Here is a 13,111-nt window from a genome sequence, read left to right on the forward strand (position 1 = left end):
GTGGGAGCCCAGAGGTGTAGCTCTGGCAGGGTATCACAACGGCGGACTATACGAGGCTAATTAGCCTCACACCTCCGAGCCCATTAGTTCCACTCTAGCTCCCACCAAATGGCCGTTGTGATTCCCATCGTCCGGCATCAAAAAGTGCATCCAAGCAGACATATTGTACGTGACAAACAAAGTAGGATGGAAACATGTACGAACATAAATCCTCAGGGTGAATCTTTAATTTTCCACCCTTGTTCTGACCTTGCATTCCTTTTTGAGGAGTGAATGTTCATTTTAGGGAAGAGCTTCATTTTGTGTTCAGCTTCGGGGCAGTTAGTGATGTTACAGCCAAAAATATGCAGATGCGACATGAATTACCGCAGAGAGCTGCCACAGATGTGATGTCAGACTGCTGGAGATAACCAAAAAATTTGAAAGGAGAGTAGGAGATGGAAAGAGTTTTGTCTACAGGCTTCACTTTAACCCACAAGAAATTATTGGTATTAAGTAATGATGATGAAATTGAAATACTTCAAATTCAATCTAGCTGAGTTGGGTGCCATTGGTACAGTAGATCTGTATGACAACTTCAGAAATAAGTAACGACTGGTGTTACCGGTGGCTAGGGATAAAAAAAAAAAAAAATGGGGTCAGGGGCCAGAAAGGGTGGATAAACCTTTTCTTCCCTCCTTGGTCTGTTTCTCTCTCTCTCATAGTGCCTTGACCTTTCCCTGCTGCTCTCTGGCTGTCCCCCAGCAGGACTCCACCAAGCTCTGGGTCTGGTTAATCATTGCTCCTACTTGGTGCTAAGTTGCAGAAAGTGTGTTAGGAAACGAGGGAGAGAAAGAGAGAGGGAGGGAGGGAAACCCTTGGAAAACCGTCACACACTGGTGTTAACACTTTCACGCCGTAAGCCAGAGCATGTGCTCACCCACATGTATGTCAGCCTCTGTACCGAGCCCGGACACAGGTTTAAACGCCATGCCCTCGCAGGATGATGCCTGATCACGCTCTCCGGTAAGAACTTGTTTGGTGTAGAAGAACGCAGTGTTGACATAGTTGAGCTGCAGTTTTCTGCCAGTAACGGCAAAGTCAGATTGACATTGACGATATAAGTTGGCATGCATTCACCTTCCCTAATGAGCCGTGATGGATGTTGGACTTCTCAAATCAAAGCTGACATTATTTGTTTGTTTTAAGCCTCCTGTGTTGCCATGAGACCATGCAGAAAGAGTTGGGCTCTCCAACATTCAACATGTCTGATGCTGTTAAGGGCAGAGAAGTCATAGCTGTGATCTCAGCTGGACCAGACCTGACCCGATGTCAGGCCAGACAACGGTATCTGTGATCCCTCAGGCGCCTGGGGCAATCAGTCAGTCTGTACTACAGCTAATGCTAACTGCATCCTGTGGTCATTACGCTGAGCAGGCCATTTAGAAGCTTGGGCTCTTTGGTGTAGATATTATCTGAAGTCTGACTTCCAGTAGAGAGACTTTGTAATATATAGGATGGACATTAAGGGTATGACTGGAACCTCCTGGTGGCAATTTCACCCCAAGCTTTTTTTTTTTAAGCGTGTTGACATATTCGGTCAAAAGTGCAGGCAAAAACAAGAAGCGTCTTTGATTTGAAATGGGGCGTTCTCAACTCCACACATCTGTCATGACACACTGTGCCCTTATCGCTTGAGCAAACACCGTGCCTCCACGCCCCCCCCCCCCCCCGACCCCCAGTAAACAAAAGAAATCCCAAACACATCGACACAAGCCCGTCCTTCCCCCGCCACGAGACTAGAACAGAATGGAATTTGAAACGTTTTAGCCAAAAATGTTTCCATGGTCAAGGTGTTTTTTGCAGAAACGTTTCAGATTTCGTTCCGTTCTCCGGCTTCGACCGAATCTCTCGCTGGAGCTTGCTGCGTTGATCGATGCACAGGTGAGTGACCCCTGGCACACACACTGGACCCCGGCTCTCAGCCGAACGGTGACGGGCTTAAAGATGGAGGTGGACGGCGGCCAACTGTGAGTCAGAGAGAGAGGCCGAGCCGCAGCTGTCTCTCACTGATGGGATAAACAGTTTCCTAGAGGTTTTTTGGGCCTCACGCTTGATGTTCCGGACGGTGTGGTTCTTGGCCCCGCTTGCATCGCTCAGCTGTACGTCTTGTTAACCGTGGTCATGCCTGGTGTGATGGAGTGGCCTGTGATGTAAATTGAACCGGGCTGTTACTTTAAATGAGCCTTGGTGTCATTGACATTTCTTTTTTTATTTTACTTCAGCATGCCTCTTCAGCCCTCGGCGTAACTGTCGCGTGACAGATGCGACCCGGCCTCTCACGTTGCCCAACCAAGCTGAGGCAATAAGTCGTATGTTTGCATTGAGCTTTGACGGATTGTGTGTCTCTGTGTCATCCAGGCAGTGTGGCAAGCGTAGATAAACTCTTCCCCCGTCCTGCAGTATCCCCTCCCAGCAACAACACCAGGAATAAGGGATGTCACGGCCGTTCCTTCTTTTGGCCATACTTTTTGTCTCCTGCAGCATCCAGGTGGGTCCAGAGGACACACACACCCACACACACATACACACACACTGGCCCTTATGGTATTGTGGTGGAGGCTGTGTCCTCTCAAGTCTCACAGTGTTGTTCTGTGGAAGCCTAAATAAACTGTCTGTACCTTTTAGTTTACAATGCGTCAGACTGTGTATAAAGTGGCACAGGACCTCCCATACTGACAACACATTAGAGTAAGACACAGTGTCATTGTGACAGATGATATTCCCAGTGTGAGGAAGACTTGTTTACAGCTACTGTATATAAGAAGTGAAGTGAAACAGATGAATGCCAGTTCAGTCGCTGCACCCCAGTTTTAGTCTCTGTGGTGTGTCAATAACTCCACAAATAATGGACCTTCCTGTTCTAACTGACCTCATACGGTACATGCTCCGTTTGTTTCCTCAGGTGTCCTCCGGTGCTACCCTGGACAAGCTGAAGGAGAGTTGGAGACTGTACATGGAGGAGTGCGAGCGCAACAACAGCCGAGACCCGCCAAGCACCGGTGAGCCAAACACAGTGGAGTTACACTGGCATCTATAGTAACACAAATTACAGTGTATTTTTTATCCAGAGAAGCAGGAAATAAATATAAAAGATTTTTTTAACAGATATACATTCACAAAGGAAACTTCTTTACCCTCCGTTTTATAGTGTGGTTGCAGCTCTTATATACAGTACAATAGGGAATGGATAGGTCGCACTATCACCAGACTATTGAAGCGAAGCAATTTCCGCTCCCTGCTCAAACCATTGTATAATTGTCACAGGTGTTCTCTTATCTCGGATGCCCAAGTATAGAGACTCTATACGTCCCTTTTAAACAGTCTCTGGGCCATCGCTTTTCACCTCCATTTCCATGGCTGATGTCTAAGAGAGGACGGGGTAGGAGGGGGGTTTGGGATGTAGATTTTTTTGCTCCCTCACCCTGCTGCCTACTTCATGCACTGCAACAAGCTGCTTTACTCCAACAACATGCTGGCACTGGTTTTACCTCAGAGAGACAGAAAAGGTAAAACATTGTCATCAATTGTTTTACTCACTCAGCCAACGGGTTTCGCCTTGATCAGCAGCATCGTTACACATCTGTTCCTTCCTGTGCTTTTTTCCTCCTGGGCCAACTCACTTCTACTCAGTCCAAGCAATCACTGCATGAGGTGATTGTCCTCCAGCGTTCACGCGGGGGAGGTCCTCCAGATTCAGGAGAAAAACACTACTGAATGACCAAATAAACAACAGCACACTACATTGCAAACAAACTAAAACAACTTAGCGCAACCACATAAACCAACGTCTCCCGGTTACTTTGTGACATAATCACTCGGCCTGCAGCTGCTCCAAGTTTCTGATTCGCTGCACCACATGTGCTCTCTGCTCTCGGCTCACACCGACTCCAATCCACGGCGTTTAACTACATGTCGAGCGCTGCCCCTTCAGCTGCATTACTCGCTGTTAGCGCTCATGGGATAGATCGGGAGAATGTACGTATGTCGTTCCAAAAAGCCGCTTCCCACATTTGCGCACAAAATCACACCACTCCACTCTCCCACTCTGCAGCACTCTCTTGCCCTTCGTGTCACCGCACGAGTGTGACGGCCAATTAGCAGGTGCAGGGGGCGACAGGACAGTGCACATTATATACCTGAACATCCAGCCGTCTATACACCACAAAGCAGCGTTGTTCATATCCTCTGTGGCGAAGATGAAAGGTGTGTTGTGGTGAAGTCAAGATGAAAGACTGTGATGATGTGTGTAGATGCTGTAATAGCCACCAGAAGCCATCACTTCAAAGACACAATGTTGTGGTCAATGACTTAGACCACTCCAGGACATAGACAGCAAGGAAAAGTGTGTACAGTAAGGGCTATGACAAGATAATCCCTGCCTTATTGTGTTATGTTATGTTTTTTTTTTGTCTTTTTTTTAATTTATTTATTTTTATCTCCAGGCATCGTGTGCAACAGGACTTTTGACAATTACGCCTGTTGGCCTGATGGACTCCCCAACACCACTGTCAGTGTGTCATGTCCATGGTATCTGCCGTGGCATCATAAGGGTAAATCAATACAGACTTCATATCAGTCATGTTGATGCATAGCAACTGACAATATCCTGCAGATGAAGACAGCTGTCCGTGATGACCGGACTGCGCAGTAAATCACAGACTGTGTGTGTGTGTGTTTGTGTGTGTGTGTAGTTCAGCACGGCTTGGTTTATCAAGAATGTGATGCCAACGGCCAGTGGGTGACCACAAAGAACACCAGCGAGTGCGACTCTAATCATCCAACTCAGGTAGTAGTGATCTCTCAGGTTCTTTCTACAAGGCAACAGACACTGAAACAAACAGAATTAATAATATTTTCTTGTTTAAATATAAATAATTGACTTGATGTCTCTATTAGAAATGAAACAAAAACACACTTCACTACTTGAATATAAAAAGAAACTGAAAAAAATGTCAGCATTTTGACATGTGTTTTCATTTGCAGCAGTACTACGGCCATATTCGGATCATGTACACAGTGGGCTACTCCTTATCACTGGTGGCTTTGGTGTTGGCGCTTGGCATCCTCATATTCTTCAGGTAACAGTGATTTTCATTTACATTCATTTCAGGGAAATAATATTACAGCCGACTGCTACAGTAGATTCTGCATCAAACACAGCATGAAGTGGAAATAATGTCTGAGCAGAAGTGGTAATACAGTCGTGTTCGAAGGTCTCATCCATTATAAAGTAAAATTTCCATGTAGCAATTTTCCATAACGCAGGTTGAAGCTCTATATTAAGACTTAGAAAGAAGCTCAGTCCACAGAATGCATGCACACAGAGAAACTGAGCCTAAAAACAAGCCATTAGGACTTATGTAACTTTGGGGCGACAGAAGCCCCCACCAAACCTTCCAGGATTTAGTTTCTCTGGATGGTTGCCTAAAAATTGCTATATTTTTTTTAGTGGATCACCAATCAGCCAATTTAGAAGAGAGGTTCAGAGTCTCCTTTCTTCTGATATGACTTGCGATATATTAGCAAATATTCAGGTGTGTATATTAACTGTACAGTTGCTGTGCCTTTCTGAAAATGACTAAATATACTTCTTGTTCGTTAGGAAACTCCACTGCATGAGGAACAACATCCACATGAATCTCTTTGCCTCCTTCATCCTGCGAGCGCTGTCGATCCTCATCAAGGATGCTCTGCTGGTGTCCAACATCACATCACAGGACCTCAGTGGAGACCAGGAGCAGGGATTCCCTCAGGCATCAATGCCTCCAGTGGAGATGCTGGCCAGCAATGGGGTCAGTGTGAGGGATCTGCAGCTGAACAACAAGCTGTAGCAGCCACTGTGATCGTTATGGGGGTGGTACATTACTTATTTGTGGCGGAGGTGTTGTCAAAAATGATGGAAGGTTATGCAACTGTATATTTGCCAAGGGGAAGGTAGTGTGACTTGTTTTTCAATGCTGAAGTTTGCGCTGCCATAATTATGAGTTTCATAACAGCTCACTACACCTCTAAAGATAAATGTACAGTAGGGGCTAATCATTCATTAAAAGGGATAGTTCACCCAAAATTCAAATTTCACTCATTATCTACTCACCCTCATGTCGACTAAGGGCTGGGAGAAGTTTCAGAGTCCTCCGTGCCTTCTCAGAGTTACGGGGGCGTCCGCGCAGCAGTATTTGTCCATATGATGGTTGTGAATCGTGCTCACTTTTCTTCGTCCAATAAGACACACCAAAAAACATCCATACTGCTCGTCTGTAATGTCCCTCTTGTATTGAAGCCCCAACATGAGAAATTGTTTCACCAGTCAGTGCAAATCACGTGAGATTTGCACTGACACAGGAAGAGCAGTGAACTGAGAAACTGGGAGCTTCCGCTACAAACAAGCTTAAAATATAGACTTATTTAATTTTTTTCGGAACAATTTCTCATGTCGGGGCTTCATTACAAGAGGGACATTACAGACGAGCACTATGGAGGTATTTGGATGTTTTTTGGTGTGTCTTTCTGGACGAAGAAAAGTGAGCCCCATTCACAACCATTATATGGACAAATAGTGCTGCGCGGACCCCCCCGTAACTCAGAGAAGGCACGGAGGACTCTGAAAATTCTCCCAGCCCTTAGTCGACATGAGGGTGAGTAGATAATGAGTGAAATTTGAATTTTGGGTGAACTATCCCTTTAAAGCAAGGAAGATCTACTGTGTAGATTGATGTGTTTTTGTTTGTATGTTTGTGTTGGATAGGAGAGGGGTGGAGGGGGGGGGGGGGCACAGCTGGATGAAGCTGGGGTTAAAATTGCTACAGTTGTACAATCTGGTCGCTGAAGGCACAAAGCCTGACTCCCGGCGGCAGAAGGAGCTCCCATCTGCCACAGCACCGACCTCACCATTCACATCACTCAGAGTTAAATGATGTTTGACATCCACGCCGTGCCGCGTTTTAACATTTGCAAAAGAAACTCTCCCTGCTTCTCTTGCAGACGACGGTCAGCTGCCGCATCGCCATGGTGATGATGCAGTACAGCGTCATGGCCAACAGCTACTGGCTGCTGGTGGAGGGCATCTACCTCCACAACCTCCTGGTGATCTCCGTGTTCACGGAGAGGAACTACTTCAAGATCTACCTGTGCATCGGTTGGGGTGAGCTTGAGTGTGGGAGAGTGTTCATCGTGTGCTGAACAGCGGTGTGCAAACTGACCACTTCTCTCATTTCTTCACAGGTACTCCATTAATATTCCTTCTGCCCTGGGTTGCTGCCAAACACCTGTATGAAAACCAAGAGTAAGTTTCCACAGAGCTCTCCCTCTCTCTGTTGAGAATCTGTTAAACATTTTATATTTTCGCTAATACGTGCTGACTTCTCAGTGAAAACAGCACCACATACCAAAAAGAAAAAAAGGTTGGCAGATGGTCCTTCTGCAAAACATATGAATGTTGATACTCAGCAGCGCACGGTCAATTTAACATGTAATTACTACACCAAGAGTTGGCTGCAATTAAACTTTTCACACACACGTTTTATGTTCTGCAGGACACGGCATATGGGAAACATGTCAGAGCAGCAGTCGTGTCATATTCATATTTCATTACAGTGTTCATATGGGCTTATATTTGCCTCATTAATACCTGTGAATGCACAGAGGGTGATCTACAAATATTTCTTGGTTTGCACACATGTTTTCCTATCCACGAATACAAATTTCTAATTTGTAACTTATATTCCGGTTAACCTGCGTCATCATCCCGGGGGAGAAAACAAGCCCATTAATTTACCCGCAGGTTTTTAGAGGTTTACCGCCGGCTGGTTAAATTCTTTTTAGGAGATAAATGTTGGTCTCATTCAGTGGTGTAGTCTGTGTGATACTGAAATATTTAAATATACCCACTACAACAAAACTAGACTATGTCTACATTAACGACGCAGATCGTTTTCTCCCCCGGGATGACGACACAGGTTAGCTGGCCGACCACCTTGGCAGCCCGGCTGCTGCCTCTGTGATGGTCTCGGTCGCTGCCCCAGACGGCGGAGCAAATTTCCAAACAGGCGTCATTTGGATAAACTAACCACATATTGGGGATCTAAACAGAAAACACATGTGGATTTTGAGGGCACGCTTTCTAAACCGACTGACTACACTGAGCATAGAAACCCACAGTGGTGGTAACCCCTAACCCCAACCCTCGCCCTCTCCCCACACCATCCTGCTCATCAGCTGGACAGAGCTTTTTATTTTACCAAGAGTTTGCAAAACAGGGCGACAAAAGGCGAGGTTTCAAGTGTTTCATGTAAAGTGCAGGAAATGTATTTCATTAAGTGCTTTTCATCCACAGGTGCTGGGGGCAAAACATAAACATGAATTACTGGTGGATCATCCGTTCGCCGATACTGCTGGCAGTGGTGGTAATTTCCCCTTCCTACCTCTCATTTTGTTTCTCAGTTTCCTGCCTTTTCTGTCCGCTACTCTTCTCCTTTCACATCATTCAGTGTATGTGATGATGTTTCTCATCCAAATAGTCATTTACCAATACAATATTGAGCACACCCCTTTTATTCATGAAGTGTGAAACGTTGTCTGTCCACGTTACCATCTGGGAAACATGCTAAGAGTCAAAGGTTTTTGGATTACGGAAATATGGCCTCTATCCGTACTGTGACCCGGGCATTTTATTGTAGGTGTGCTCTGCAAAGGTCACTCCCGAGCTTTTATATAAGTCCAATTTGTCATGGCCCTTGTGTCAGGCTGGTTACACAGACATGCAGGCATTTTCCATGCATTAATCGTTCTGCTAAGTGGCCTGTATCTCACAGGAATTCCTGTGTTTGAGTTGTCGCAGGGTCGGGAGGGCTGGTTCCCATTTCACTGCTTCCCTCTTTGTGTGTGTGTGTGTGTGTGTGTGTGTGTGTGTGTGTGTGTGTGTCGCTGTCACTGCTGAAATGATTACTGCAACTTGCAGAAATTCCATTAGTAATTTCCCTTGAAGATCAAAGTATATACACACATGAAATAATAACACACATATATGGTATATATAAATATATACAAGACATTAAATCGACTGTATACTCCACTCAGTCCTAATAAAGCGGCACATATATTATTGCTGTCAACCTTGTACATAATGAATAAAAACTATTATGTTTTATTTGTTTTTTATTACCTATTTATTAAGTAACTTGACTGAAGAAAATGTCCTCAAACTACAAATCCTTCATTACACAAACCAAGCCACGCACCAATATAATGCACTGTACGTAGATGTAACAGTATTATCACATAGTTTAAAATAAAACCTAGATAATAATTGCATGTACAAATTAAGCTCAGCTTCCCTTCCTATACTTCCAAAACACCTGCAAATTACCCGTAACGACTTAGTTGTAAATAAAAAGGTCACATCATGAATGATTTTCATCAGGAGGACACCCACTGCTCCTTGAAATGCCAGCTGCTCCGATAACAAAAATAGTCTTGCTGTGAACAATAATGTAGAGTCCACTCACCCAAACCACAAGATATGTACTGTATGTATTTTACGTACTATTTCAGATACTTTTGGTTTTATCCGCAGAGGGACTGTGATATTCATATCTGAGATTGCTGCCATTTTCCAGTTCAGATTTCACTTTCATTTCTCTGACTGTGTGTATCTGGAAGTGATATCTTTTGGTGTAATTTCTCTCTGCTTTGAGGGGCACTAATAACATTTCCCTACGTCTCCACTGTAGCAGGGAAGCAGCCCAAATCTCAGAGTGTCTCTCTGAACCTTATTACGATAAGCTGATTCTTTCTGTATGAAAACACATATCTGTAATTAAATTTGAAAGTATGTTTTACCTTAACTGATCCGTTAACATCTGTTTTACCTATAATCCAAATGTGTTTTTAACTCTGTTGCCTCTGTCTTTCACAGATCAACTTCCTCATTTTTATCCATATTATTGAAATTCTTGTGTCAAAACTTCAAGCGCATCAAATGAGATACACGGATTACAAGTTCAGGTCAGTTCACACCTGAAAACATGTTTTCTATTTACTGTGCTGCTATGTTTTTATTTCTTTCTCTCCTTTCATCCTGTGCTTTCTCTCTCACTCAGGTTGGCAAAATCGACCTTAACCCTGATTCCTCTGCTGGGCATCCATCAGGTGGTCTTTATCTTTGTGACAGATGAATCCACTAAAACCACCATTGGCCTGCGCCTCACCAAGCTCTTCATAGACCTCTTCTTCTCCTCCTTCCAGGTCAGACTATTATATCAGGAACTTTAACAGAAGTATCAGCTATTGCTTTCGCTGACAAACACACCGTTTATCAAAACACACTCAGCATCATGGCTCTTGTTGGGGAGAATATCTTGCATCTTTGCAACTGGTAGTGAATCAGAGTTTGAGTGTGGAGACATAGATGTGGTATCTTATGGCCCAATAAATCCCAACACTTGTCCCCATACTGAGACAAATTAGAAAACAGAGGCATACTATTTATTGTGAGGAGAGATGGAGGAGATAAATGGGACATGCTGAAATGGGATAAATCTTCTACAAACTCTGCTCTCTTCTTATATCTCAACTTAATAAGATTAAAAGGAAGAAGCATACATTACAGATGTGTAACTATCTCCTAATCAAATCCAAGTCCCAAAAATCGTGTTGTGCCAAATTTACAACACACCACGAAATTCTTTCATCTGCCGCTAACTGACTAAGTGTCGAACCAGATCAGCTTGTTCAGCGATCTGTTGGGATGTCGCGCTCCCTCCCCCCCAGACCACTGAGAACTGCTGTATTTACTTGTGTGTCAGGATGCATTACATGAACACACTGTGCTGGCTATGCAACTACCTGGCTGGGTACCACTGTAGGATAATAACCACGGTGACCTTTTGTAGACACAGATGACATGTGTCAAGATTACAGCCAACCAACAGGGAGAGAGCAAGAGAGAGAGATACTGTGGAGGGAGAGAGAGAGAGAGGATGCTGTGGGAGTCTAAAACAGAAGACACTCTTAAATGAGCCGTTGCAGTCAGTTTTGCTCATCCACAAAAATGTGGATGTGTTGATGTGAGCACATGGAGCGCCTGAGGCCACTTAGTCATGTCTTCATGGCTTCAGCCATTTGGATTTTGTCATTATTTAAATCCCTAATGTGGAAGAATTGTTTTGGGGTTTTTTTTGCTCTCGGAGATCTCCCTACAGTGGCACATGCAGTTTCATTTTACAGCACATTACTGTCGTAAATACAAGTTGCAAATTGCCCCACTCACACACAGAGAGTGTCATGTTGAATCAGTGTGATTTGATCTGAAATCACCACACACACACACACACACACACACACACACTGATTAATGAGCTGAAGCCTAAGTAAGACAAAAACTTACTTAGATTAGTCTAGAAACAAGATGGTGAGTTTGGCGTCGTTCTTGGGTCCTGTCCTTTCTTTGAGCTCTTGCCAGTGAGTAAAAGCCGGTCTAAGCTTGACCATCATCTTTTGCCTTGCTCGGCTACTCTCTCTTCTCTTCCTCCTACAACTCTTCTTTGGTCTCTGCCCTGACGAAAACACTGATAATTGTTAGCTAACTAGCTTCTTTTAGCGACGTGAGAGGTGTTGATGTTGGTGTATGATGTGTGGGCGGAAAGCGAAATGTGTACTGGCCAGAGTTACAAGATGCAATACCAGGCCAGGAGGGGGCGCTGTGTCGATGACAGGAGCCATTCTCCCTGTTACAAGTCAATGAAACATCAAAATGTTTATGAAACTATAATTTCAAGGTGAAATAATGTTGCTTTAATGCTGAAGATTGACCCAGTGTTTGTGTCCACAGGGTCTCTTGGTGGCCATCTTGTACTGCTTTGTTAACAAAGAAGTGAGTCTCCTCATTTTGTATAAAACATTTTAGTCCACACACTGACTTATCTTCCTTTCTCACATTAATGACCTCCACTTTTGTCTCCATCGTTGCTTCAGGTGCAGTCTGAGATCCTGAAGAAGTGGAAGCGCTGGAAGCTAGGCAGGAACATCGAGGAGGAATACCGCCACACCTACAGCAATACCCCCAACACCAAGACAGGCAGCCTGCTCAACCACGTCTCCACTCAACTGTCTCACCTCCCGGACATCGCCAAAACCTCCGCCCCGGTCTGCAGCCCCGAGGAGAGGCACATGCTGGTGACCGGCTGCCATAACGGTGTCGTCCACAGTAAGGAGGCGGGCCAGTGCGCCTCCCCGCTGCACGAGGGAACCGGCAGCAATTGCACACTGGTGGAGGACATCAACCTCACGGACAAGGTGCAGTGTTACGAGGCGCAGAGGGAGAACGAGTCGGCGAAAGACACGGGGAACGAGAACTTGGTGATGAAAGCTGGAGAGCTTTGAGCTCTCTCCTGGCTCTGACATACCTGGCCTGGGTGGCTGTGAAGAGCTGGGGCTTGATGGAGTCATGTGTCGTCTCTTTGCTCAGAGATTGGTGTCACTGGGAGACCGAGCGGCGCTCAGCCCCCTCTCCACAGCCTGAGATTGGAGACCAATATGGCAGACATCCACGCTGAGGGGGTGTAACGTGCTGTGAGCTTTGTGAATGGATGTTTTTGTCAGACAGTGTAAGAAACTGCTGCATGTTGGACAATGCGACAACAGCATCTCAAGGCAGAAAAGCCATGTACATTAATATGAAAAAACCTCAAGAGCTTAACATCGGCAACAAAACAACAACAACAAAAAACACAGGGTCCTTGCTTGAGCCCCTGCTTTAATTTGTGCTTTGTATCAAATGTGTGTTTTGTGGTACTGGAGGTTAAAGACAAACTGGACATTGAACTGCATACACAAGAGAGAAAAGACCAAACAAGTGACGCATGGAGCAGGAACAGGGTAGGGAACAGGGAAGAGGAGATTGCCTTTTTTCTTTTTTCGCTTTGCTCTGATTATGTGTTTTTTTTGTCTATACTGACTTTGATGTAAATGTACAGAGAAAAAAAAAAGATAAAACATTCTGTTGGCTGTACCTCATACAGAAAGGTGACCACAGTGTTGTTCACACGGCCCCCATCCAGGGCCCATGGGAAAC

At 44.8% G+C, this 13,111-nt stretch overlaps 1 protein-coding gene across 7 annotated transcripts in view; it reads left to right on the plus strand.

Annotated features, from left to right (window-relative positions):
* Positions 1–12,882, plus strand: part of gcgra (glucagon receptor a) — a 40,482-nt gene extending 27,600 nt beyond the window's left edge. The window contains exons 1-14 of one of the 7 annotated variants that reach the window (XM_085784047.1): positions 902–1,005; positions 2,401–2,530; positions 2,945–3,041; positions 4,485–4,592; positions 4,734–4,831; positions 5,026–5,120; positions 5,645–5,840; positions 7,024–7,183; positions 7,264–7,324; positions 8,375–8,444; positions 9,956–10,044; positions 10,140–10,284; positions 11,870–11,911; positions 12,013–12,882. In XM_085784047.1, coding sequence (XP_085640173.1) covers positions 2,477–2,530; positions 2,945–3,041; positions 4,485–4,592; positions 4,734–4,831; positions 5,026–5,120; positions 5,645–5,840; positions 7,024–7,183; positions 7,264–7,324; positions 8,375–8,444; positions 9,956–10,044; positions 10,140–10,284; positions 11,870–11,911; positions 12,013–12,420 — 1,623 coding nt within the window. In that variant the 5' untranslated portion in view covers positions 902–1,005; positions 2,401–2,476 and the 3' untranslated portion in view covers positions 12,421–12,882. Of the gene's footprint in view, positions 1–901; positions 1,006–1,815; positions 1,924–2,400; positions 2,531–2,944; positions 3,042–4,484; positions 4,593–4,733; positions 4,832–5,025; positions 5,121–5,644; positions 5,841–7,023; positions 7,184–7,263; positions 7,325–8,374; positions 8,445–9,955; positions 10,045–10,139; positions 10,285–11,869; positions 11,912–12,012 lie in introns of those variants that run through there. The other 6 variants (XM_085784051.1, XM_085784045.1, XM_085784050.1 and 3 more) reach the window with 6 other exon arrangements.
* Positions 12,883–13,111: the final 229 nt, after the last annotated feature.

The sequence above is a fragment of the Trachurus japonicus genome, chromosome 8 (assembly GCF_045865225.1).
Source record: "Trachurus japonicus isolate A0001 chromosome 8, Traja_1.0".
NCBI classification, from domain to species: domain Eukaryota; kingdom Metazoa; phylum Chordata; class Actinopteri; order Carangiformes; family Carangidae; genus Trachurus; species Trachurus japonicus.